The 24,437-nt window shown below is 46.8% G+C and overlaps 1 protein-coding gene across 1 annotated transcript in view; it reads left to right on the forward strand.

Annotated features, from left to right (window-relative positions):
• Positions 1 to 1,436: 1,436 nt before the first annotated feature.
• The window catches only part of PREP (prolyl endopeptidase), a 136,470-nt gene continuing 113,469 nt past the window's right edge, over positions 1,437 to 24,437 (forward strand). The window contains exons 1-2 of the mRNA XM_060030171.1: positions 1,437 to 1,651; positions 6,788 to 6,862. Of these exons, the coding sequence (XP_059886154.1) occupies positions 1,607 to 1,651; positions 6,788 to 6,862 (120 nt within the window). The 5' untranslated portion in view covers positions 1,437 to 1,606. The remainder of the gene's footprint in view (positions 1,652 to 6,787; positions 6,863 to 24,437) is intronic.

A 24,437-nucleotide genomic window follows, 5' to 3' on the forward strand; every position in this document is an offset into this window, starting at 1 on the left:
GGTGTTCCTAGGTTGCCCTCAAAAAACAACCACAAGCGGCAGAAGCATAAGGTAATGCCTGGTGGCCCCTGGGCCAGGTGACAGGCAGGCAAGGCAGGAGGTGATGACTGGGCTGCAGAGTGCTAAGCCTCTGTGTTTGTTTGCACAAAGTTGGCATCAGTAGTGTGAGCTCTACCAGAACTGAGGACTCTCAGGTTGCCCAAGGAGGATGGGTCTGGAAACAGATGCAAAACATGATTATCAAACATCCCACCACTAACAGAAAGGCTGAACTGTGGGTGAGGCACGGAATTGGGATGGTAATAAAAATGAAACAGAAGACACAAGTTTACAACAGTTACCGTGCCCTCCTGGAATTCAGGACGTGAAGGACTTTCTGGTCACACCCATGCCCTCCTCCCAGGACTTTTAAGAAGCCAGGAGTACAAAACACATTGGGCACACACCATAGCTCTGATAACTGGGGCTATAAAGCTTCTTCCTGATGGTCCGGAAAGCAAGGCCAGAACACGTTATCACTAGCCCGAGGACGAATAAATATAACTATTAAAATTTCATGGGTTTGAGGTCAAGCATCTAATACCCCCCCCCGCACCCCCCCCATAAAAGATGCTCAATAAACAAACACACTGGCAGAAAAGAGATGCCGATAAAGGAACCGGCAGGATGAAGAAAAGACCCTAGATGATTTCCAGTCCTCCCACCTTGGTCCCCTCTCAACTGGTAAATCTCAAGGGCTCATCCATTGTCTTACACCTCATCGCACCTAAATAATCCAGCTGCCCAACCACACAGCGTCCACCAGGGGGTTTGAGAAAAGAGGTGTGTTTCCTTTATGGTCCTCACGATCCATTATTCCTTCCTTCCCAAGTCCAGGGTCACAGGCAGTGTAAATTAGGTCACCTCAAGCCCTTCGCTCTCAAGGCTGGGGAGAGGCCCGGTCTCTCCTCGCCGCCCCTACCCAGTACGGGAACAGGAAGATGGGGGAATCAATACGCAAACCCTGCGGTTCATTCGGCTCGAGGGAGGCCCTGCGAGCGCGGCAATGGCGAAGCGGCCAGCGGGGGGACTTCAGGGAGGGCGGGAGGGGGCAGGAGGCGTGGTGGCCCCGCCGGCGTGACCGTACGTGTGCCCGGCGCGGTGGCCGGGTGGCCGGGGCCAGCGTGTGGGGCGTGTGGCCGGCTCCGTGGCATTGTGGGTGTGGCGGGGATGTCTGGGGCGGTGGTCCCGGCGTGGGTGCGCCACGCGCCGGGAACAGCAGTCCTTGAGCCCGGGCGGCGCGGGCGCGGCCGGCGCTCCAGCAGAGGGAGCTGTGCGCCCGGCCTGGCTCACGCACGGCGCCGCCCCCTTCCTCTTGTCGCCGCCGCTGCCGCTGGGCCCGCCCGCCGGGGAGGGGCTGCCGGCCTCGCCGACAGCTCCTTCCTGCTTCCCGCAAGTCCTCGCCGCCGCGCCGCAGGTCCGGTCGTGAGTCCCGGCTAAGAGCTGCACGCCGCCGCCGCCGCTGCCGCCGCCGTCGCCGCCCAGCCCGCGCCCCCGCCTCTCCCCGCGGCCCGCCCGGCCACCTCGCGATCGCTCCGGAGCCCGCGCCGCCCCCGCGCCCCCGGCCATGCTGTCCTTCCAGTACCCCGACGTGTACCGCGATGAGACCGCCGTGAGTACCCCCGCCGCCCCCTGCCCTCCCCTCCTGCCCTCCCCTCCCCCTCGGCCTTTGTTTGCAAGGCCGGGCGGGGGGCGCCGGGCTCCTCCCTAGCCGAGGGGGCCCTGGTGGCGGCCACCCTCCGCCTGCTGGCGGCGGAGTCGGTGGTCAGCCGCCGCTGGGCCGCTTCCTAAGGAGATCAGCGGGGTCAAGGGCAGACGCCCAGGTGGGAATGGGCATCTTAAGGGAGTGGGAAGACAGAACGTGTCACTGCTTTTTGACCGGAGGAGGCTCTGGCTTAAATATGGTGGTAGGAAAAAGTGTGTATGCGTGTAGGTGATGTCCAATTATAAAACAAAAGCAAACTTTTTCAACTCACAAATTAAAAATACTTAGAGTTGAAGTTCATTCATTCGATTTTAAAACGTGTATCGAGCGCTTCCCCTGCCCTTGGCCGAGCGCTGGGCGACGGGCGCTGGGGATGCAGGGCCGGGCCGAGGTAGAGTCCTGGGGAAGGTGGAGCAGGGCCCCGAGCTGTGGCAGTGTTGATCCGAGTGTTCCTAAGCTAGAACAGGAGTTGGTGGGGTCGAGACGAGGTCTTCGAAGGGGAGAGGATGGCCTTTTAAAGAATGAAGTTTTGCCTAGTGCAGGGGTTAGCCACCGTTTCCTTCAGCTGTAGATGACCTCAGGGTCACTGTTGAGGTCCCCAGGGTGGAATTCTGGGCAAACACTTTTCGTGTGTGTAAAAATTAGTTTGGCATTTTAAGAACTGGAGTAAATCCAAATGTTGTGGGCATGATTCTGGTAGGAATAGCCAAATTCTTCAGATTACTTAAAATGGAATCCAAATAAAAAAGATTTTTGTAGGATACAGTTCTAGGTTTTTTTCTGTTTGCTTTGACCAGATTTATGCCAGAAAGTCTGTACTTTAAAGCAGTCTCATTTGGGGATAAAGGGTACTGGGGCTTTAGCGTAAAGGACGTATTGCTTTAAATTAAGATTCCCAAGTGGCACTGATGCATCCATGGTTTCTTTGACCTGTGGTCATCTGGTAACCATGTTTTCTCAGCCGGTTCAGCTGCTCGCTTATTAAATTTACTCTGACGCCCAAGAAGCTGTATCCCTGTGGTTCAGAGAGTTGTTTCCTTTGTGTCTGGGAGTAAAGTGATCCAGCCGGAATGGAAAAGAGGAGAGACCAAGTAAGAAGAACTGAGCGCTAGTTCTGGTTCTGTCACTCACTTGCTGGATGCTCTTTGGCAGATCACTTACCTGTTACAGGCCTTCTCTCCCATATGTGAACTATTCGGGCCGGCTTGGCTAATCACAGAGCTTACTTGCTGCTGTAGTAAGAATATCATCCTTCATTCATTCACATGATGGTCCAGCCCTGCAGTGTAACGGACTTTAGTAACGGGAAGACATGAATATCTCAGTTTGGTTCTTGAGAATCTTTGAGTTTTCAGGAGAGATTAAAATTATAAAGAACTATTATGTGGGTTTGATAAGTGCTGTTTTAGATTTGTTTTGTTTTATTTTTAAAGGCAGGGTTGCTTCTTGCTTAGTTTTTCCCTTTAAGGGTTACCAAAATCCTACAGTTCACTTATCTGTGTTTTACAGTTCTTGAAAGGGTTAAGTGAGGATTTTTTGAAGACATCAGAAAGCTTAGGAACAATTAACTTGAAAGAGTATACCGTGGATTTTAATACTCTCCAGTTCCTTTTCATCAAAGAACTCACGGTCAACCTCAAGGCCAAGGAAATGTGGTTCTAGTCCAGCCTGGACCCTGCTCTGTGGGTCCCAGTGTATCTATCCCAGCCCTGATAGCCTGCGTGGAGTATCTTTTTCCTGTGACGGAGTCCTGATTACTAACCCTACGCTTGACTTATGCATTTGCTCAAATTGTAGTCGTGATTTCTAGGATGGGTTCGTTTCTCTCCAGCAGGTGCTAGAGATTGCTGTAGCTCTCTGTCTCTCTCCCTTGAGCATCTTCCAGCTACGTACGGCACAGTCTCCTGCTGAACTGTGGGGTTGGAGCATGCAACCCTTTGTGGTGGATTTCTGCTTTAGTGAGCAGAGTTCTGGAAACCTTGCCATTCCACTGTAATGCCGTTGCCCATCCCCCCTGAGAGTGTTGCCCTCAGGGAGTTCGGGCCTGCTACAGCAGTTAGAAGAATGTATAGGGTGAGTGGAGAACACAGGGGAGGATGAGATTAATTTCCATCAGTAGGAAGAGACAGTATGTGAACTGAGCCTGGAAGTTGGCCAGTTGGTTAAGGTAGAAAGGACATTTCTGGCGTGTGACTTAAAGTCATCGTTATGTAGGGCTGTACAGTCATGGAATTGCATTTGTTTTAGGATGGCAGGAAGGCCAGAATATCCGTGGGTGGATGAGCTTGGAAGGAGGCTGGAAAGGGAAAGAAAAGAAAATGGGGCCAGGTTTGATGGGCTCTGCGTGCTGTGTGTACAAGTCTGCACTTCATCCTGAAGGCAGCAGGTGAGCTGTTGAACAATACAAGTGAAATATTGAACAGTAACAGTGTCTTGTCAGGACTCTATTTTTAAAGCCTCTCGGGAAAATAAGGCATGGTTTGCAAACTTAAATCAGATGGGAGAATCAGATACTGCACAACTTGAGTTCAGGGGATGTAGCTATGAGATCACCCCATTTGTAGGGTATCATCTTGTAAAAGAAAAATGTAGGGAGTGGGCGGGATGGGGGGAGGGCACTCGGCTCCTGGGATTCTCCTGGAGAGAATCAGTCTCTTGTCCTGGTTAAAAATGTCTGCTTGATAACTAACTTCAGTCTGCTTTAGATGGCGATGGGGCTGTTTGCTCAGAGGTAAACACCGTTCAGGAGGCAGTCCAGTGTAGGATACACTGGGTTCTGAGTCAAGGTCCAGCTGTGCACCTGCCAGTTCAGAACTGGCCTGCTTCATTAGCCAAAGGTTGAGTCCGCAGGCTTTGAGGTCGGCTCAAGGTGGGTCACGGTCCTCCCTCCCACTTATTAAGTCTGACCCTTGTCAATTGCTTTAATTCTCTCCAGCTTCAGTTTCCTCATCTGGAAAAATGAGTTGGTGAATAACCTCCCAGTGAGGACCAAATCAGATAATGTGGCTGTGGCGCAGTGTTTAGCTCACAGTCGATCTGTGGCCCTCCAGTCTCTGGGAATTGCATTCTGTAGTCTGGAAAGTAGGACTGTCATCACAGGGTTGCTTTAAAGCATCAGGCACGACAACATGGATATTCAGCGAATGTGCATTGCTTTGGGTCTAGCACTTGGCAGCACCTTCACTTAGCCATAATGCTAAGATGACTTGCAGTTCGTCTTTTCCCCTTCTTTATGAAAAGTGAAGTCTTTGGATATGTCTGAGTTCTAACAGCATCATAATCGAGGAACGTTTTTTAAGTGTCCGGTCTGTCCCCTCCAAGGAGTATTTGGGGAAAAGCTGTCGGCAGCTCGTTTGGAGTCACAGCGCTGACGCTGAACTCGGTATGGCCCTGGGCGTGTTGCCATCTTGTGCCTGACATCGCTCCTAAAAATACCGGATTGGAAGATCTTTCACAACTTTAAATGTTTTTGATTCCTTATTGACAGAGAAAAGATGGTTGTTACTGTAAGCATATTTTGTAACCATTCCAAGGTGTGTAGAATGTAAGACACTTGCAGATGAGAAGAAAAGACAGAAAGCTTTTCTTCAGTGATGATAATCAGCTAAAATTTAGAGAGGCTTTTGGTAAGGATTGAAAATTGGTAATTTTAGGAAGACTCATCAGGAAGGCTCTCGTCTGATTTTGTCAGTTGCACTTGTCAGTCATTGTTTGCTGAGAACAGTTCCTGTGTTCCACCTGAACTGCCCGTTCTTCCAGGTGTGCATTTCCCCAGGTGCTCTCCTCTGGCACCAGATGAGGACAGATGCTGACCCCTTGCAGAAAGCCTGAGGTTTGAGGCTTGGGGGAGATTCTTCTCAGTTGGCCAGCAGCCACGCTGAAACTTTGACCAGCAGTAGAAACAGCAGGTTTTCCTTTTCCAGGAGAGTGTTCTCTTTCCTTCGGAAATAGCCGTTACATTTTGGTATTATAGAACAAAACAAGGAGACAGATGCAAAACTCATTGGAGGCACTGGTAGTCTTCTGGACAACCTCATATAAGAAGCCTTAGCCGGAATGTTAATGAGTTGTTGAGAGAGACTTGACTGGAAAGACGTTGTCCATGTGGTTTCATTTGATTAGATTAATCACGTGAGTATGAAATGGAGAGGTTCTGCAGTGACATTTACCTGTGGATAGTTTCTTTAGGCATCATCACCTGGGGAGTGGCGACTCCCTGTCATTCTTCTGGTCTCGGTTCGTCTCTGAGGGCAGGCCCAGGAATTTGGTTTTTCAGAAGCTCCCACGTGGTTCTGAAGATCAGCTCCTGTGAGCGCTCCTGGAAGTGTCCCCTCAGTCAGGCCCTTCTTGCGCTCGGCAATTTTATTCATTAAATATCAGGGTAGTCCCAATGCCTGAGGCCTTTGTGCCTCCTTTTCTACACAGTGAAAGAAAGCATTTCATAACAGTGCACTAAACGGAAGAAAAGCTTCAGTTTTAGAAACGTTCTTTTATGGCATGTAAGTCAGCTTTCTCAGCTGACGTCACTTAGTATCATTGCACATTAGTTAACTTGCTTTCTGGCAGTTCAGACTTAAAGGCACAGCGGATCATATTGTACATTGTAGGGAGATTTTCTAATCATCAGTCAGCTTAGCGAGAACAGGGCAGTGCACTCGTGTGCGGTGGCTCCCTCCCAAGCGTGCCCTTCCGGCATCCCCACTGCACTGTGTAATTCTGTGCTTTGCTACGACAACACGTTTTCAAGTTTCTTTAGCACAGCGGCAGGCCTTTGTTTTGTGTTGTACAGATGGAGCGGTTCCTATTCTGACCTTTCATCTTTCTTCCCTCTCTAGCTAAAACGTTCTTTTCATGAAGGGTGGCTTGACACCTTTGAGAACCTGCCAGCTTTGGTTCATGTGGTAATTTGGGCAGACACGTTGCCAGTGAGCCAATTGGGCTGTTTCTGACTGCGCCTTTCCTATCTCTGTACCACATTCGGAAAGTAGTAACTTAATTGGGATTAGACACTAGTTATCTAATACCATATTTTGTCTTTTGCAGGTACAGGATTATCATGGGCATAAAATCTGTGACCCTTACGCTTGGCTTGAAGACCCAGACAGCGAGCAGACAAAGGTAAATTAGGGTTTGTGATTAAAGATAAGGCGGGGAAGGGTAAGCTGTGACAAAGCGAGAGAGAGGCATGGACATATATACACTACGAAACGTAAGGTAGATAGCTAGTGGGAAGCAGCTGCATAGCATAGGGAGATCAGCTGGGTGCTTTGTGGGGTGGGATAGGGAGGGTGGGAGGGAGGGAGACGCAAGAGGGAAGAGATATGGGAACATATGTATATGTATAACTGATTCACTTTGTTGTAAAGCGGAAACTAACACACCATTGTAAAGCAATTATACTCTAATAAAGATGTAAAAAATAATAATAATAAACATAAGGTGGGCTTCGTAGCTCAGACCAAACCCTAGACATCAATAACCGTGGCGTTTCCCTTCTGGTATCATCCTGTGTTGTCTGCAGTGAGAGGGTGAATAGACATGTTGGTACTGCCACTTTTCTGTGAAATGATTCATGGGAAAGAGGTGAAAGCATTTTTAGTCCCATAGAAGGTCACGTAACTGTTTTGAATAATGTTCATGGTTTATAGGGACACTAATGAACCAACTATTTGAAATGAAAATATTTGAAAGAAGGAAAACAGAATTTTACCAAAGGAAAATGAAACCCTACAGAAAAATTATGTGAAGGAAAAAATTGCCTAATACATTTTCTCCAAAGGAAAGAAAATCGTATATATTTAAGAAGTACCAGGTCCTGAAAACTGAATGCTGGTCATATAGATTACTTATTGATTTTAATGCAACAACAATAAAATTATAAGAGAACTAAATTCTAAGCATCCTCTTATATTTTATAAGGGGGTAGGGGGAGAATTTTCCACTCTGTGTAAAAATATGAGGCTTTCCTATTCTTTTGGAGAAACGTAGTATTTTGAGCTGAAGTCTCATTTCGTTAACGAAGCTTACCTTTAAGTGCCATGTCCCATGGGTATTTTCTCCTCCTTGGAGTGCCCAAGACTTGTCATTTGAGATTCATTATTTACATATACTCTATGTGGTTAAGTTTGCTTGGTTGAGGGAATAGTGTTTCTCCAGTCCACTCTGAGTTCCTTGACTCTTTTATTTATAGCCATGCTAACTTAGTATGTAAAAATATGTATACAATTTCTAATGTGCTCAGCATTCCAGAAGTTTATTTGAGCTTCTTTAGAATCCCAGAGTACATTTCCCATTAAAAAAAAAAAATTAATGCATGCTGAGTAGTTCTCTAGGCCAGCTTCTAAAAGCCTATGTGTTAGCTGCTCTTATATCTTGTGGTCCCTTGCCACCGTATATACCAGTGTTCTCTGGAGAACTGAACTCAGATTTCCAAGGCAATTCAGATTTTCCAGGAAGGCATTCCCTTCTGATGTGGACCTGGCTAGTGGAATCGGAATTCTCTCCTTGCCCATCCCCCATCCCCAACCCTTTCACACTCCCTGGCCAGTGGGGTTGCAGACTCCACCACCTTCATGTCCTTAGGGAAAAGCTTCACCAGGAACGGAGTGGAGGGAAGGGCTTAGCCAGGCACGATGATACATGGAAGAGGAGAAAGTAGAGGCAGGAATCAAGTCTTTCTTCATTTCCAAAGCACTGGCCTGCCTGCTTCCCTTTCTGCCGCTCTCAGCTGTTCTTCGTGACTAGCATTTTTCTCCTCCTCTGCCCACTGCAGAAACTCTTAAAACTTCTTCCCTGTCCTTTCCCTTGAAGTAAGCACACCACCATTTTGAGATCTTCTAATGGTTTTTACTTCTATCTATACTGCCTCATTCTCACCCTTTCCTGATTCCCTTCAAGAAAGACAGAGGTCTCATGGGTGAGAATGATTGGTATCTGGGTTTTCATTTTCCTTTGGTGAAGCAGTGGGTTATAGAGGTTGATGGGTAGCCATCCCCAAGTGAGAAACAGATGGGTCACTTGAGGGGCAGGCAAAGGCTCTAGCTCCGCAGGTAGGCTAAGCGGAGCAGGGAGCAGGTGTGGGCCGCCTCCTAGCCTCCACTCTGCCACAGATGACCTTGTCCATCCAGCTTTGGGCTGAGCTGTGACAGGATTGAGCCTGGGAATGGAGAGTCACAGGCAGCTTCATAGCCTGTAATGGAGGGAAGGAGATGAACTTCCTGTGCATCGCTGGAAAACTGTCCCCAAGGACTATCTCTATGACGATTACTTTGTCTGAGGTATTGGGTACAACCTGGATTCCTTCAGCCTTTGATGGTGATTGAGTGATGCAGCTGTGTTGGAATGACCCAGCTTTTGTTTACGTGTTAATGGATGCATACTTTGCTGTTCCTTAATTGATGATGGCTGGTCCTGTGGTTGACGAGACACTTACTAGTAGATGAAACTTTGCCAATTGGTGATCTTGCAGTCAACACTGGATAGACGCTAATGACACTGACGTATACACTGTTATTTTCGTGGTCTACATTGACTGGTTGTTTACCATGTGCAGGGCACTTCACTGGTAGCTTTGCGTACCCTATCCCATTCAGTTCTCAAACTCTGACATAGGCCTTTTTATTTTTCCCATTTCACAGATGAAGAAATTGAGTTAGAGTGATTAAGTAACATGTCCAAGTTCACGTAGCTAGTAAGAGTGGAACCCAGGCAGTCCAGTGGAACCCAGGCAGTCCACATTAAAGAAATGATAAAAGATCAAAGACTCTGGGTGTAATAGCTTTGGAAATGCAAGCTATAGGAATATATTCATGTCTGTGCTTGCCGTGTCCTCCTGCAGGTACCCTCGGCTTCCCCCCACCCCCCTCCCACGCTGACCTGTTCAGACGGTGTACCTCAGGTGTCAGAGGGCTTTGCAGCTCGTGCCTTCCCCCTGCATCCTCCATACACACCTTGCCCAGTTCCCCCTAAACAACATCGTTATTGACGCGAGCTAGTTGTCACCTGAAATCTGATGAGTGAAATTTCGGTCTCAGACTGAAAAGACAGAGTGTGTTTTTCTAACACTCAGAAGAGCAGCAGGAACATTTTCTACTCACAGTGAGAGGCACGTACACACAGGTGTATTAGCCATACCTTGGTGTAAAGGAAAATCTTCACGTAACCTCTAAATCAAAGAAAAACTGCTTGTTACGTTTTCAATGAAAAACCAGCCCGGAAGTGAGGAACATTGATAGCTCATTTATACTAAGATCTGAAATGCTGTCGGTAAGTCTTTGATTTAATCTAGTATTTAATATAGGTTATCCAACTCTGAGAGTTCCTGGCATTTGAGGCTCTATCCTTTATAAAAGAATCTCGGAGCAGACTTGTAACTTAGAAAATTCTCAAAGACAGTGGTGGTGGGGACTTGAATCTGGGTGAATTCTTTCAAGCTCTGAAGGCCCACGTAACCCTATTTTATAGCAAATGTTCCAGTTTGTAGAAGATCCTACACAACTCAGTTGTTTCTTTGAGGTCAATTCAACCTTTGTAAAGAGGAAACAGTGTTTTCAGCACTGCCCAATAGATGATATAATGTAAGCCACGTAGATAATTCAAAGTTTTCTAGTAGCCACAGTAAGTAACAAGAAACAGATGAAATTAATTGTAATAATTTAATCTAGTATACTCAAAATATTAGCATCTCAGCATGTAATGAATATAAAATACTGTTAAGATATTTTACATTCTTTTTTTTTAAAGTAAGTTTTCAAAATCCAGTATATATTTTATACTTATAGCACATATCAATTCAGACCAGCCACGTGATCAGTTGCTTATTTGCTACATGGGGCTAGTGGCTACCATTTTGGACAGTGAAGATAGGGACCAACCTTTCTTGTGAATATAGATGTAAAGACTAAATAATGTTAGCAGGTTAAAAAAAAAAAAAGCAGAATTTGTCACAGGAATTCAAGAACAATTTAATATTATTACATTCATAGATTAAACCTATATTCTATAATTAACCTAGTTAATATTTTAAGAATTAAAATCCAAAGCTAAAAATAGAAATAACTTTAATAAGATAAATATTCAAAACAACCTAAGCGCTAGGCTGGAATATCTCTGTCACTACTATTTTTGTATGTTTGCAAAGCTTTGACCAGTGCGATAAAACATGAACTGCAATTTGTACAGGCGAAAATAAAATTATCATTAATTATAGATTCTATGATTATGTGTCTAGAAAACCTCAGGGAAACAACTGAAAACTTTTTAGAATTAATGCGTTCAAGTGACGTGAGTATGTACCAAATAAATGTAAAATCAATAGCAATGATGAGAAATCAACCCATCTGATAGCAAAAAGCAAATACCTAAGGAAGAAGAGTTTTCAGGCCTACTGGGAGAGTAATAGTGTCACTTCAGAAATAGGGAGATCTAGAAAAGGGCCAGTTTGGGGCATTATTTTTTTTATTTTATTTTTTGCAGTACGCGGGCCTCTCACTGTTGTGGCCTCTCCCGTTGCAGAGCACAGGCTCCGGACGCGCAGGCTCAGTGGCCACGGCTCACAGGCCCAGCCGCTCCGCGCCATGCGGGATCTTCCCGGACCAGGGCACGAACCCGCGTCCCCTGCATCGGCAGGCGGACTCTCAACCACTGCGCCACCGGGGAAGCTCCTGGGGCATTATTTTTAATAGTGAAAAATTGGAAATCACCATTTCCAACAATAGTTTAGTGTTTAAGTCAAATCTGGTGGATCTGCTTAACGAAATAGTACATGCCTCTATTAAAATGTTGGGCTGTAAAGATTGCTTTCTAAGTGAAAAAGTGCTTAAGGTAGAATATGAAGTGGGAGAAGGATGCAAGATTGTAGTGCTCCCAGTGATTACAACTTTATAAAGTATGTGTGTAATTCTAGGAGCATCTGTATGGAAATACAACCTAAACAGTAATAAGATAAAGGGAAGGCTCTGGGTTAAAAGCCCTTTAGACATCTCGTAAGTGTGATATACTCTTGAGGTGTCTGAACCATAGTGAAATCTCACTGGGGTAAATGGGACACCAGGGTAACCTTGGAAGTTTTCAGTGTGAGATGGCAGAGAGGGAGGTTTGCAGTCATTAAAAAGGATTTGAAGACAGATAGGCAGGTCCCAACAGATGGTCAGTCCATACTTCCCATTCAGCAGGCTCTTCCCTGGTGGAGCAGTGGTTAAGAATCTGCCTGCCAGTGCAGGGGACACAGGTTTGAGCCCTGGTCCGGGAAGATGCCACATGCTGTGGAGCAACTAAGACCATGTGCCGCAACTACTGAGCCTGCGCTCTAGAGCCCACGAGCCACAACTACTGAAGCCCACACACCTAGACCCCGTGGTCAGCAACAAAGAGAAGCCACCACAATGAGAAGCCCGCGCACCGTAACAAAGAGTAGCCCCCGCTCACCGCAACTAGAGAAGGCCCGCGCATAGCAAGGAAGAGCCACCGCAGCCAAAAATAAAAATAAATAAATCTATTTAAAAAAAAAAAAAAAGCTTGTCCTTTGCAGGTCATGGAAGGAAGTATGTAGCAGCCTTGATGCACCCCGATATTTTGACACCGAGGTAACTTGAGCCTCCAGACTACTAATAGCAAGACACCCATCCCCCATCCACTGACAGTAATGTGCATGTGATTCACTTCCTAATCTTTAACTTCCTAAGTTTCCTGTGGGACACAAACAAGTGAACCCCAAACCCCACACTCGGCCTTAGCTCTTTGCAGCCTCTTTCTTCCTCTCAGTTGGCGTCCTGGCCCCTTTGGGTGTGCCCTGTTCAGATCTCATTTCAGATACTGTCACGGGCCATCTCCTCTTTTCCTGTCGATTAGCCACTCTGCATGCCCCTCCATGCAGCTGATAGCCCTTCTTCCTTTGTCCTGTCTCCCATCAGTATAAACCATTCTCTTCGTGATCAGCAGCAGCCCCATTGCCAAATCCAGTGACCTTACCATGGTCCTGTGTTCTTCACTGTGCAGATGGACCACACGTCCTGGGGAATAGTAGAGACTTGTATGTCACCAGCGAGGGGACTGCTGTGCCCCCTCAGCTTTGCATTGCCTCTCGATCCCTTGCAGTTTACGGAAGCAGCCGTCTCGCTGCCAGGTCCCTGTGAGAGTACCGAATGCGTATTTCTTTCCCCTGGCCTCCCCGTCCATCGTGGTGCAGTCAGTGCACGTGGCACCATCTGCGCCCCTTCCTGATAGTGAGAAAGTCTCTGCATCCCAGGGCTTGGTTTTGCAGCCCTAAAGTCCAGATAGAAGCAATGTCCCTGTAGCCTTTTGAAGAGTCTCCCCATTTTACTCCATCGTATTGTGGCTTCAGCCTCTTGGTTGAATATTCTAGAACTTGTTACTGAGTTAGTGAAGGGGAGATACAGAAAGGAAAAATTTACACCTTTCATGGGATAGCTGCTGTCATTGTAACTAGTTGTCAAGTCCGGCTTCCACAGAAGCTCTGTCCTGGGGCTTTGGTACAGGAGGTAAGCAAATGTAGAATACCAGCTGCAGATATCAAATGGCTAATTTATTTTTCCCTCTCTGAGAGCTGCCTCAGGCAAAAGGACAGTAACGACAGCTCCATCCCTTGTGGATCATGAGAGAAGAACTCTTTAATAGGAACCAGCAAAAAAAAAAAATTGTTTTTATGTTCAGTCCTTCTAAAAAATGACATCACCATTTGTTTCAGAGAGGATCAAAGGAATACAGAATGTAGGTCTTTTCCCCCACACCCCATTTGTCTGAGTAGTTGGGGGTCGCCCATTACACCTGCTGAGAAGGGGCTGTGAAGGTAATGAACAGAACAGTCCCTCAGTCTTACAGGTGAAGAAGCTGGAAACGTCCCCTTTCTGCCCGCACTGTTCCCTTCCTTGGCAGGAAAGATTTAAATCTCAAAGGACTTCTGATCATCTCTAGGGTATTTAAATAGCCTAGGATTTCTGTGTAGGTATTTTAATGTCACAGAGGTCGGTGGAGAACAAAGTTGAGGGCAGTCAACACCTTTCCCTGGGATCCTTTCTGCCTATCCTAATATGCGGTTTTTTTCTTTGCTTGCTTGCTTTTGTTTTTGTTCTTTGAGGTTAACCCTAAAAGCAGGTAGCGTGAGGAGTTGCTGCTCTGTGCTGGTATCAGTCTGGCCTAGATCTCCCTGGGCGGTGTGCTTTCCTAAAGTGGGGCAGAGCCAGCGTGGGCAAGAACTGGTGGGGAGCTGGGTGAGCCACGATCCTTCTGTCCACTTGCATTTCCCCCTCAGGCTGTCAGGCCGCAGAGGCAACCGTGGAAGCTTGCTCCCAGGACTTCCACTAACATGAAGGGCCAGTTCAGTGTCTCTAAGCCAACAGACAGCAGATGAAGCTGACTGGGAACTGAGGAATACTGGATATAATGAACAGCATAGGAGACTTTAGGTTTTGGGTTTGGTTTATGGTGTTCTTTCGAAGACATCAGGACAAACTGTGAATATCCTCTTTTTAAGTAGTTCCTTCATCCTGTGAGTTTCCAGGCGTTTCCCATGTCACCTCTGTTGGGAGGCAGGGTGGAGAAACAGAATATTTGCCAGATGGGAATAGAAGTCATAGCCCTTGGTCTTTCATTTTCTTGGCCTTTGAGCACAGCCAGCTACCTTACCTGGGATTCCTTTTCTTCATCTATAAAATGAATATAGTCACACTCAATTCATCTTAGCTCCAAGGTTTTAATGACACCCAACTGAGAAAATGCATGTAAAAATTCATTTTCCCCACACAGCAGAGCTGTGTACAAAGATGATACATCCTGGGCACTGCTGCTTCAATGTTTTGAGATGTAGACCTTCAGCCTCTAGTCCTCTTATTTGCTTACTCAGAATGTTGAACTTTAAAGACGCCTCTGTCTTTTTATTTTCATCCTCAAAATGAAGCAGGATTTTCCTTTTGAATTCTAGTTATTTAGAAAAAGATACTTAAATTCTAAGCATTGAATTCCCCACACCTCCGCCAACGGAACTGTGGCATCTAAGTGTGGCTTAGTTGTTCTAAAGGACGACGACTGAACTAGGCCAAACATTACCTTAAAGCTATTTGGTAGTGCCTCTTTTAATTGGTGTTTTCTGAACCCACTGGCAAAGCTGGCCTGTGAAACGCCCTGCCATCCATTCATTAATGTTTCATGTAAGGACCTGGATTGAGAATTACTACTGTGTTGTTCCTCCTCTAGTGGAAACAGGAAATGCTCTAGGTAAATCTGTTACCACATATCATCTCAATCTGCAAGGCGTCTCAGGTCTTAAAGGTCTCACCACCTCCTATAGAAAGGTTTAGCCTTATGTATGTTCGCAAACACACTTATGATAAATCCGCAGTTGAAATATGTATTTAGAGAACGACATCCTTTTGATCTGTGCATGGGGTAATTGTCAAAAGTGTGATAGAATTTGCTGGTCCTGGGCCATCCTCTTTTCTAAGCAGTGCTCTCTCTTGTCTTTTTCTGTCTTCTTTCTCTTGCTTTCTGTAATGAGCTTTTTGAGGCAAGCAGTATAAATGAATTCTGGCCATGTTAGGCAAATAAGGAATTCATAGCAAGGATATGAGGCCAGCTCCTGGGATGCACTGAGGGCCAGGCTTAGAGCAGGCAGGAACCAGACAGTTGTGGGACTCCGTGGTGGGAATTTCCACTTTTCACCCAGCACTGCTGATGGCATCAGTGATTACAGTGATTTGGCCCTCTGTCGCTTGTTCAAGTGACTGCATCCCAGGAGAGGGAGTTTTGATTGGCCAAGCTCCAGATGTGTGCTCACTTCTTGGCTGTACTGTGACAATGAAAAAAGATTTGGTAAAAGTCTTAGGGACCCTCTTTGGCTTCTGTAGTGGCAGGACAGCTATGTGAGGTTAGTATCTCACTACGCAGGGTAGAGCCCTGGGGAGGAGAATGGATGCTGGCTGGCCCTAATGCCATAGGTCCACTGGTTTCATTCCCCTTCCTTCTCCATATGTGCTCATGCCCTCCCCTTCTCCCCCTGTCCTGGGTTTACCGGTGTGCCCACTGCACCAAGCATTGGGTTAAATGGGGGTGAGGAGAGGGATGTGTTGTCATGAGCAAGACAGGTGTGGCCCATGCCGGCCTGGACTCACACATCAGCCTAGGAGACCAGAGATTGGAGTTGGGCGAACCACGTAACCTTTGAGCTGCTAGAGGTCAGTGCTGAAAGGAGGCTGAGCCGCATCTTGAGTAGAGGCTGGGAGTCTTGCCCCATTTGGTCACCACCAGGGAAAGCTCCGTTTTAGAAAAGCAGACCCCAAACCATTGATGAAATTCTTAAGGTGCTTGTGTACATTTAACATTAATATTTTCCCCGTAGGCAGCTACTCGGCCTTGTTTCCAATAATCTGCATGTCCTCTATGAGAAATGCTGATATCAGACATGGTATCTTTAGGAAAACAGTTATGAAAGAACTAACAACTAAAGAACGAAGATAACTGATGTTTCTGAGCCTCTTTCTTTTCTCTTAGGTATCTGGAATCCATTCACCAGCCCATGCTGCCATGTCCAGGGGGAAAGCATTCAGTCATAAAAATCACCTGGGTATTTGTTAAAAATAGACATGCCCAAGCTCTACTTCTGTAGCATCTGATTTGGGTAGAAATCTATTTCCCAATCACCTCACCAGGTAATTCTTAAGATCCAGAAAGCTTGGGAAAACTGCCCTAGAGAATGCTTAGACATGATTAGAGAACAATAGTAACACCTTTGATTTATATAGGGCGCTTTCAAGGAGTTAAGGTTCTCATAGATGCCTCACTTGTTCGTAGCGTCTTTGTAAATTAGAGGGACAGTGTTTGCGATTCTAATTTTCTCATTGGGGGAAATCAAGGCATGTGTCACAATAAAGACCTCTGGGTCTCTCCTGTATAACAGTGGATGGCACTCTGACCATTTGGGTCAGCTCTCTATTCAATCATGCACACCGTTCTCTGGAGCTCCAGTTCTGCCTGTGTAGAATCTCATACCCTTCTTGTTTTTATCCAGGCTGTCACTGCCTGGTTCAGGCGTGCATTGCCACTGAGCTAGGCATTCAGTAGCTTCCTAACTTGTCTCCCTTCTTCCAGAATTTTTTTTCTACCCTGTTCTTCCCAGAAGCTGATGAGAACCCTTCGAGATCTTGGAACCTGTTTATTCATGGGAAAGCAGTAGTGTATATTCATTTAATGAATAGCTTTAGAGGTAGAAAGACAGGTTTGAATCTTAACTCCACAGTTTTATCAGAGTTGTGACATTGGTCATGCTTATTAACCTCTCTGAGCTTCAATTTTTTTTTAATTTTTTTTAAAATTTATTTTTGGCTGCATTGGGTCTTCATTGCTGTGTATGGGCTTTCCCTAGTTGCGTCGAGCGGGGGCTACTCTTCGTTGCGGTGTGTGGGCTTCTCATTGCGGTGGCCTCTCCCGTTGTGGAGCGTGGGCTCTAGGCACGCGGGCTTCAGTAGTTTTGATTCTCGGGCTCTAGAGCACAAGCTCAGTAGTTGTGGCGCACAGGCTTAGTTGCTCCGCGGCATGTGGGATCTTCCCAGACCAGGGCTATAACCCACGTCTCCTGCATTGGCAGGCGGACTCCTAACCACTGTGCCACCAGGGAAGCCCCTAAGCTTCAATTTTCTGATTTATAATCTGGAGAAAACTACTGTGTATGGTTGTGGGTAAAATTGAGTGATAATGTTTTTGAACCGTGGAGCGGAGTGGTTGACACAAGTAAGTGCTTAATAAATGCTTGCCATTGCACTTATTATTAAATAGTTTAAATAGCACAGGAACTATCTGCTTGATAATTTAATAGGCCTCATCTTTAGAGCTATTTGGGACAAATTCTTTTACTGCAATTATTTCTTGGGCTCTGTTTAGATCTCCTTTCTTTTTGGATCAATTTTAGGCATCTGTATTTCCTAGAAAATTGTACGTGTCATTGAGATTTTAAAATTTACTAACAGGGGATTATGTGAAATAGTTCTTGTAATGACTTTACTCTCCTTGTTTGTGTCTCTATTTGTTTTTTGGGGTTTTTTTGGCTGTGCTGGGTCTTTATTGATGCGTGCAGGCTTTCTCTAGTTCCGGCGAGCAGAGGTACTCTTCGTAGCGGTGCACAGGGTTCTCATTGCGGTGGCTTCTCTTGTTGCAGAGCACGGGCTCTAGGCGCGTGGGCTTCAGTAGTTGTGGCCCGCAGGCTTGGTAGTTGTGGCTCGTGGGCTCTAGAGCGCAGGCTCAGTAGTTGTGGCGCACGGGCTTAGTTGCTCCGCGGCATGTGGGATCTTCCCGGACCAGGGATCAAACCCGTGTCCCCTGCATTGGTAGGCGGATTCTTAACCACTGCGCCACCAGGGAAGTCCCTGTCTCTCTTTCTTTATTATTTCAAACTTCCAGCATCTGTAACTCCTCTCCCCTTTTTGACTGGTTTAGCCAGCGCTTCGGTTGAATGCATGGGAGTTTTTTGGTTGCTGTTTGTCTTTTTAGAAAGAAATGGTTCTAGGCCTTATAAGTTGTACTCTTTAATTTTCTAGCTCATTAATTTCTTTTTATTTCGCTTTGTTACTTTAAAACTTTTTGGTTTGAACGTTTAGTTAAATTTCACTCTTTCTCATTGGTGGATCACCTTTTCCAGGCTTCCCTATCCAGCCCTTGGGCAAGCTTCTGGTGGATTCCTCCTCTCCTACCCTGCCCATGCTTGGCCAGCTGAGCGGCTCCTGGAAGAGCTGTATCAGGCAGGACTCTTGACGAGCAGCACCTGAAAGCCAGCTCGCTCTAGCTCATATAAAAAAAAAGGAGCTGAGTGGCTCACATAATTGAAGATCAGTACATGCCTTTAGGCACAGCCTGAGCCGGGACTGCACATGATATTTCTGGAAACCTGTCTCTCTTTGTCTCTTAGGTCATCTGCTTTTCTCTGATTGTTTTGTTTTCTAGCAGCCTCTCCCACATAGTAGGGAAAGATGGGCCTTGCCCCTTCAGGCTTTACACAGTCCTGACAACCCGAAATCTCCTAAGATTACTTCTCCTTCCAGTGTTCACCTCAGTCCCTGAAAAAGGATTCTGGTTACTTAGCCTGGGTTCACAGCTACTTTATTGACTGTTACATGTAGAGAAGCATTGACGAAAGACTCTGCTTATGAAAGTGAACAGGGTTTACTTATGTGAAGAATGTAGAAAGGAGTGAGCATAGTTAGAACATAGAGGTATCACTACCATTATGTATGACATTCAGCGTAAGCTGCCGCCCCCAGAAACGATAAAATCTGATCAAGAGAGAGGGTAACCCCCAGACTTCCCGACGTCGTGACTCATTTTCCAGGCCCAGCCTTTCTATTTGGGTACAGAGCACCTCCCCTGGGCCAGATGTACCTCATCAGTCACAGTGTGGGCGCTGTCCTGCAGCATAGGGCACACCCAGGCACCAACACCATCCCCCGAGCCTGTTCCAGGTACACTCCTGAATCCGTCCTGTGGACTAGATCAGGTCAGCTGCCCCGACGTGTGTGGGATTCATGAAACAAAGCCCTTAGATCAGCCTCGAGCCTCATCCTGCATGGACGTCCTGCCCGGCTCTGGATCAATCCCTGGATCTCGGGGAGGGGTACTCTGATGGCTAGCAGAGGTCACACCTCAGCCACTCCGCCCCCAGTCTATCAGTGGGGCTTCCTAAAGGTACCGAAAAGAAACAGATCTCAACTCGAAGTGTTTTTACCACATTCTAAGAACTTTAATTCTTTTTTTTTTTTTAACATCTTTATTGGAGTATAGTTGCTTTACAGTGGTGTGTTAGTTTCTGCTTTATAACAAAGTGAATCAGCTATATGTATACATATATCCCCATATCTCCTCCCTCTTGCGTCTCCCTCCCACCCTCCCTATCCCACCCCTCTAGGGGGTCACAAAGCACCGAGCTGATCTCCCTGTGCTATGCGGCTGCTTCCCACTAGCTATCAGTTTTACACTTGGTGGTGTATATATGCCCATGCCACTCTCTCACTTCATCCCAGCTTCCCCTTCCCCTTCCCCGTGTCCTCAAGTCCATTCTCTACGTCTGTGTCTTTATTCCTGTCCTGCCCCTAAATTCTTCAGAACCATTTTTTTTTTTTAGATTCTATATATATGTGTTAGCATACAGTATTTGTTTTTCTCTTTCTGACTTACTTCACTCTGTAAGACAGACTCTAGGTCCATCCACCTCACTGCAAATTACTCAATTTCATTTCATTTCATGGCTGAGTAATATTCCATTGTATACATGTGCCACATCTTCTTTATCCATTCATCTGTCGATGGACACTTAGGTTGCTTCCATGTCCTGGCTATTGTAAACAGAGCTGCAATGAACATTATGGTACATGACTCTTTGAATTATGGTTTTCTCAGGGTATATGCCCAGTAGTGGGATTGCTGGGTCATATGGTAACTCTATTTTTAGCTTTTTTAAGGAACCTCCATACTGTTCTCCATAGTGGCTGTATCAATTTACATTCCCACCAACAGTGCAAGAGGGTTCCCTTTTCTCCACACCCTCTCCAGCATTTATTTATTTATTTATTTTAGAAGATGTTGGGGGTAGGAGTTTATTAATTAATTAATTTATTTTTGGCTGTGTTGGGTCTTCATTTCTGTGCGAGGGCTTTCTCTAGTTGTGGCAAGCGGGGGCCACTCTTCATCGTGGTGCGCGGGCCTCTCACTATCCCGGCCTCTCTTGTTGTGGAGCACAGTCTCCAGACGCTCAGGCTCCGTAGTTATGTCTCACGGGCCTAGTTGCTTCGCGGCATGTGGGATCCTCCCAGACCAGGGCTCGAATGCGTTGCCCCTGCATTAGCAGGCAGATTCTCAACCACTGCGCCACCAGGGAAGCCCTCCAGCATTTACTGTTTGTAGATTTTTTGATGATGGCCATTCTGACTGGTGTGAGGTGATACCTCATTGTAGTTGTGATTTGCATTAAGAACTTTAATTCTTAATGTTTTAGTTTTTCTTATTTTTCAAATACTCTTGTTATAGTTTGGATTCCCTCACTGATACAAGAATTATTCAAGAGAGGATTTGCACGTGTTTAACTTCGTCCTGGTTGGATTTTTAGTTAGGTTTGGATTTGATGTGCAGATCACCTCTGTCCTTGCCAGGCTTCTGGTCAGTAGTGTGTACACCCAAGAACGGAACCAAAAAGGGTTAGTGTTCCGACTTTGAAGGGGCGCCCTGGTGATGGCGAGATCTGAGAACAAGGCTTGAATCTAAGGTCGGAATGAGACTTTCTGTTTCCTTCCCCCTTGATTGACAGTAACTAGCCCAGTGAGGGAACAAGTTGATTTGCCTTCAGCGGGACAGGCAGAGAAGGTGGAAAGAGTCCTGGCAGGGCTTCTAGAAGGCCCCACCTGGTCTGTTACCCACATGCAGCGGGAAGCTTAGTGGGAGCCTTCCTGACCTGAGAGCAGATGGTCCCAGAGAGAAGAGAGGGACCCACTCTGGGCTTTTAATGTTCAAGGACAAGCCCCGTGGGTTTTGGGCTCTCGCCTGTTGGATTTGACGTGGCTCGTCCTTGGGGTTTGTAGGGGTTTGTGGGACCAGGAAGAGAAAGGCTCCTCTCTGGGTTGAGGTAATGGCATTGTAGTTACCACCGTGACCCGAGCAAGCTTTTCTTTGTCGTCTGATGGACTGCTAATGTTTGAAAGTTCGGAGCGCACTGGAAAGTAAGGGGCACTCTTCTCTCTTTTGGGTGTGGGTTCCTAAATCTGTCCGGTACATTACCCCATTCCTCCATAGCCTCCGTTTCTAAAGCGGTCGCCTGCAGCAGCTGCCTTTCACCCTCTGTTTGGCGCGCCTCTGGTTTTCCATGTGACCGTCCAGCCCTCCTGGCCCTGGGTCCTCCTGCAGCCTCCGGGATGAGCTTTGCCACCTCTTGCCTTCTCGTTTATGGGCATATCCCTGCACTTGGAGAGTCATTTCCGAATTCTGCTACGCTCCCAGCAGGGAGAGGGGGTCCAGGCGTGCTTCCTCCTCTGGCCTCCAGGATGCTCTCAGCCCTTCACACATGACTACGATCGGGGTTTTCTGCCAGGCCGTGCTGTGGCACCAACCACTTGCTTTAACCAGCTCATTCATATGTGCGTGTCTTTGTGTGTGTGTGTGTGTGTATCTATATATTTAAATAAATAATATATTTACACACACCTACATATAATTTGCAACAGAAACTCCTCTAAGTTTGTGGGTTGTAGATAGCACCATCCCTGGTTTCACCTGGGTGGTACCCATGATGGAGTGGGTCTCCCACCTGGAAGTCCCTCCTGGGCATTGGACTGCCTGCCTGCCCCACTCCCCAAGGCCTACACCACCCTATCCCAGCAGTAATTTCCCCTTCATTTGTTCTCCTGTAGCTCTTATCTTATCCGTGTGATTCATCTGTTCAATCCTGTGTTGCCTGTCGTGATGTTCTGTATACATATCTATTTAATGAGGAGCTGTACGCATCCTTTTTATTCCTGTATGTAAAAATTGTGCTTGTAGAAGGACTTGAGATATTTTGTGGATTAAAGCATAGTACATATGAGGACAACTTGAAAAAAATTCTTTCTGAAGACAGGGAAGGTAAAGGCATCTCCAGCTCCCAAACTGAGCCACCCTTTGCCAGGTAGCTTTGTTTTGTTGTTTTTTGTAGATTATGGTTAAGAACGTTCAACATGCGATCTGCCCTCTGAACAGCGTTTAACGTGTTAATGTGTACGGTATAGCATCGTTAACATACAGGCACGGTGTTACACAGCAGAGCTCTCAGATTTAATCGTCTTGCATAACTGGGACTTTGCTTTGAAGATTTCTGATAGTCAAGGCAAAATGCAATGTGAATTGGATTTCTTAGCTTTGAGCAGCTGTTCTTAGAACAATATTTTCAGACTCATCCGTAGCTATGGACTCTAAACTGGTGATCCCCTTTAAAGGCTCAGCTGCTGGTGTCATTTCATGGGCTTTCAGGTTTCAGTGATTTTAATAATATCCTGGAGTGTGACTTTCGATGCTGAGACTCGTGAGGGACAAGGAGAATTTCATTCCCCTCACCCTGCTTCTTTACCATTCTGCAATTCCTCCAGTTTTTCTTTTCTTTGTCCTTATACCTCTTTTCCCTTTCCCCCAAATTTGCTCTAATTTTCAGACCCAGAAGCCAGACTATCAAATCCATAAATGACCACGAAGGCATTACTGGCGTTCTTTGGAACCCCGCATTTCACAAAGCCGCCTCCATGAAAAGGACTTGCCCAAATGATAAATATGTACACTATGACGGAACTTAGACTTTCAAGAACTTGAACACTGTTTGCATCTAGATACTGGACTGGGAAGGGTGCAGTCTTTGAATATTGCTCTAGTTAAAGTAATTGACTCACATTTGTGGGCGAGAGGTAGCAAGATTGTATATAATGAGCCTAGTTATTTAGTAGCATTCCGACGGCTGACTTAATGGTTTTCTGAACATTTTAAGTGAGAAAAGCCAGTGTGCCTGCTTTGGTGTGAGATGGGTTCTGTTGCAGCAGTTGTAACTGTAGCTGAGAAGCAAAGCAAGATAGAGAAACCGTGGGAGGGTGCAGTTCCACCTTTCCAGGGAAAATGAACTGAGGATCTATGACTCATGCACCCGCCGTGGTCCTCCAAGATCCAGGGTATGAGGCCTAGATGCAGCCTCGTACAAACACAAATCAGACGGATTAGGGAAACGAAGTCTGCAGGGCTCCCTTCTCAGAGGACCCCCAGTGGAAGGGGAAGGGGCCAGCCAAGACCCTCAGTCTGCTGGGGCCTCAGGGTGGGAGCCCTAAGCAGCTAGAATGTTCTGGCGAGGCCCTTCTGGGAAACCGCCATCAAACCTAGATGTGAGCATGCGCTGTGCCCATCTTCTCTGTCCCTACTCCCATTACAGTGGTCGTTCCTGCTCCTTTAGAGCCCAGCCATTCCACTTGGCCTTGTCTCCCATTGGACCGCTGCCCCGGCTTCCTAACCGGCTTCCCTATTTCTGCTTTTGCTCCCCTATAGTCTGTTTTCCACCCAGAGCAAGAGTAGTCCTTTGAAAAGGTAAAGCAGACTATGTAACTGTCTCCTCACCCGGGCATAGCTTGTTTGCATTTGGAATGAAGATTCAAACTTCACATCTGCCCACCAGGGCCCACGGGATCTAGCTCCTGCCTGGGTCTCAGTCTCTCTCACTCATCCCCAGCCTCCCTGACCTCCGTACTCTTCTCACCTGCCAAGCTCCTCCGCCCAGGGCCCGGCACCTGCAGTTTCCTTGGCCTGGAACGCTCTTCCCGTCTTTACAGAGCTGCTCCCTCTTACCTATCAGATCTCAATTCAGAGCCTCAGAAGAGCCTCCCTGGCCATCCTGCTAGAAGTAAGGACACCCCCATCCCAGTGTTGCCCAGGATTGGTGGTGAAAGATGGCTTTCAAATTTCCGTGGGGGCTTTATATTTTTGTGAAATGTAACGGAGATGTCACGGCAGCGTCCCGTTGCTGTGGCGCCCCCTCCCGGTCCCTGCGCTCGCCGTGGGCTGGCAGTAGCGGTTCAGGAGCCGCGCGTCTCGTGGATGCTACTTCGCGTAGGAGCTTCGCCCCACGGCTACCCTGCGTGCGTCCTTAGGACTGACTGTTCTCTGCAACCCTCTGGCTTGTGTCTTGTCTCCCCCGGTAGAACGT

Source organism: Delphinus delphis, chromosome 14 (assembly GCF_949987515.2).
Source record: "Delphinus delphis chromosome 14, mDelDel1.2, whole genome shotgun sequence".
Classification (NCBI taxonomy): Eukaryota; Metazoa; Chordata; class Mammalia; order Artiodactyla; family Delphinidae; genus Delphinus; species Delphinus delphis.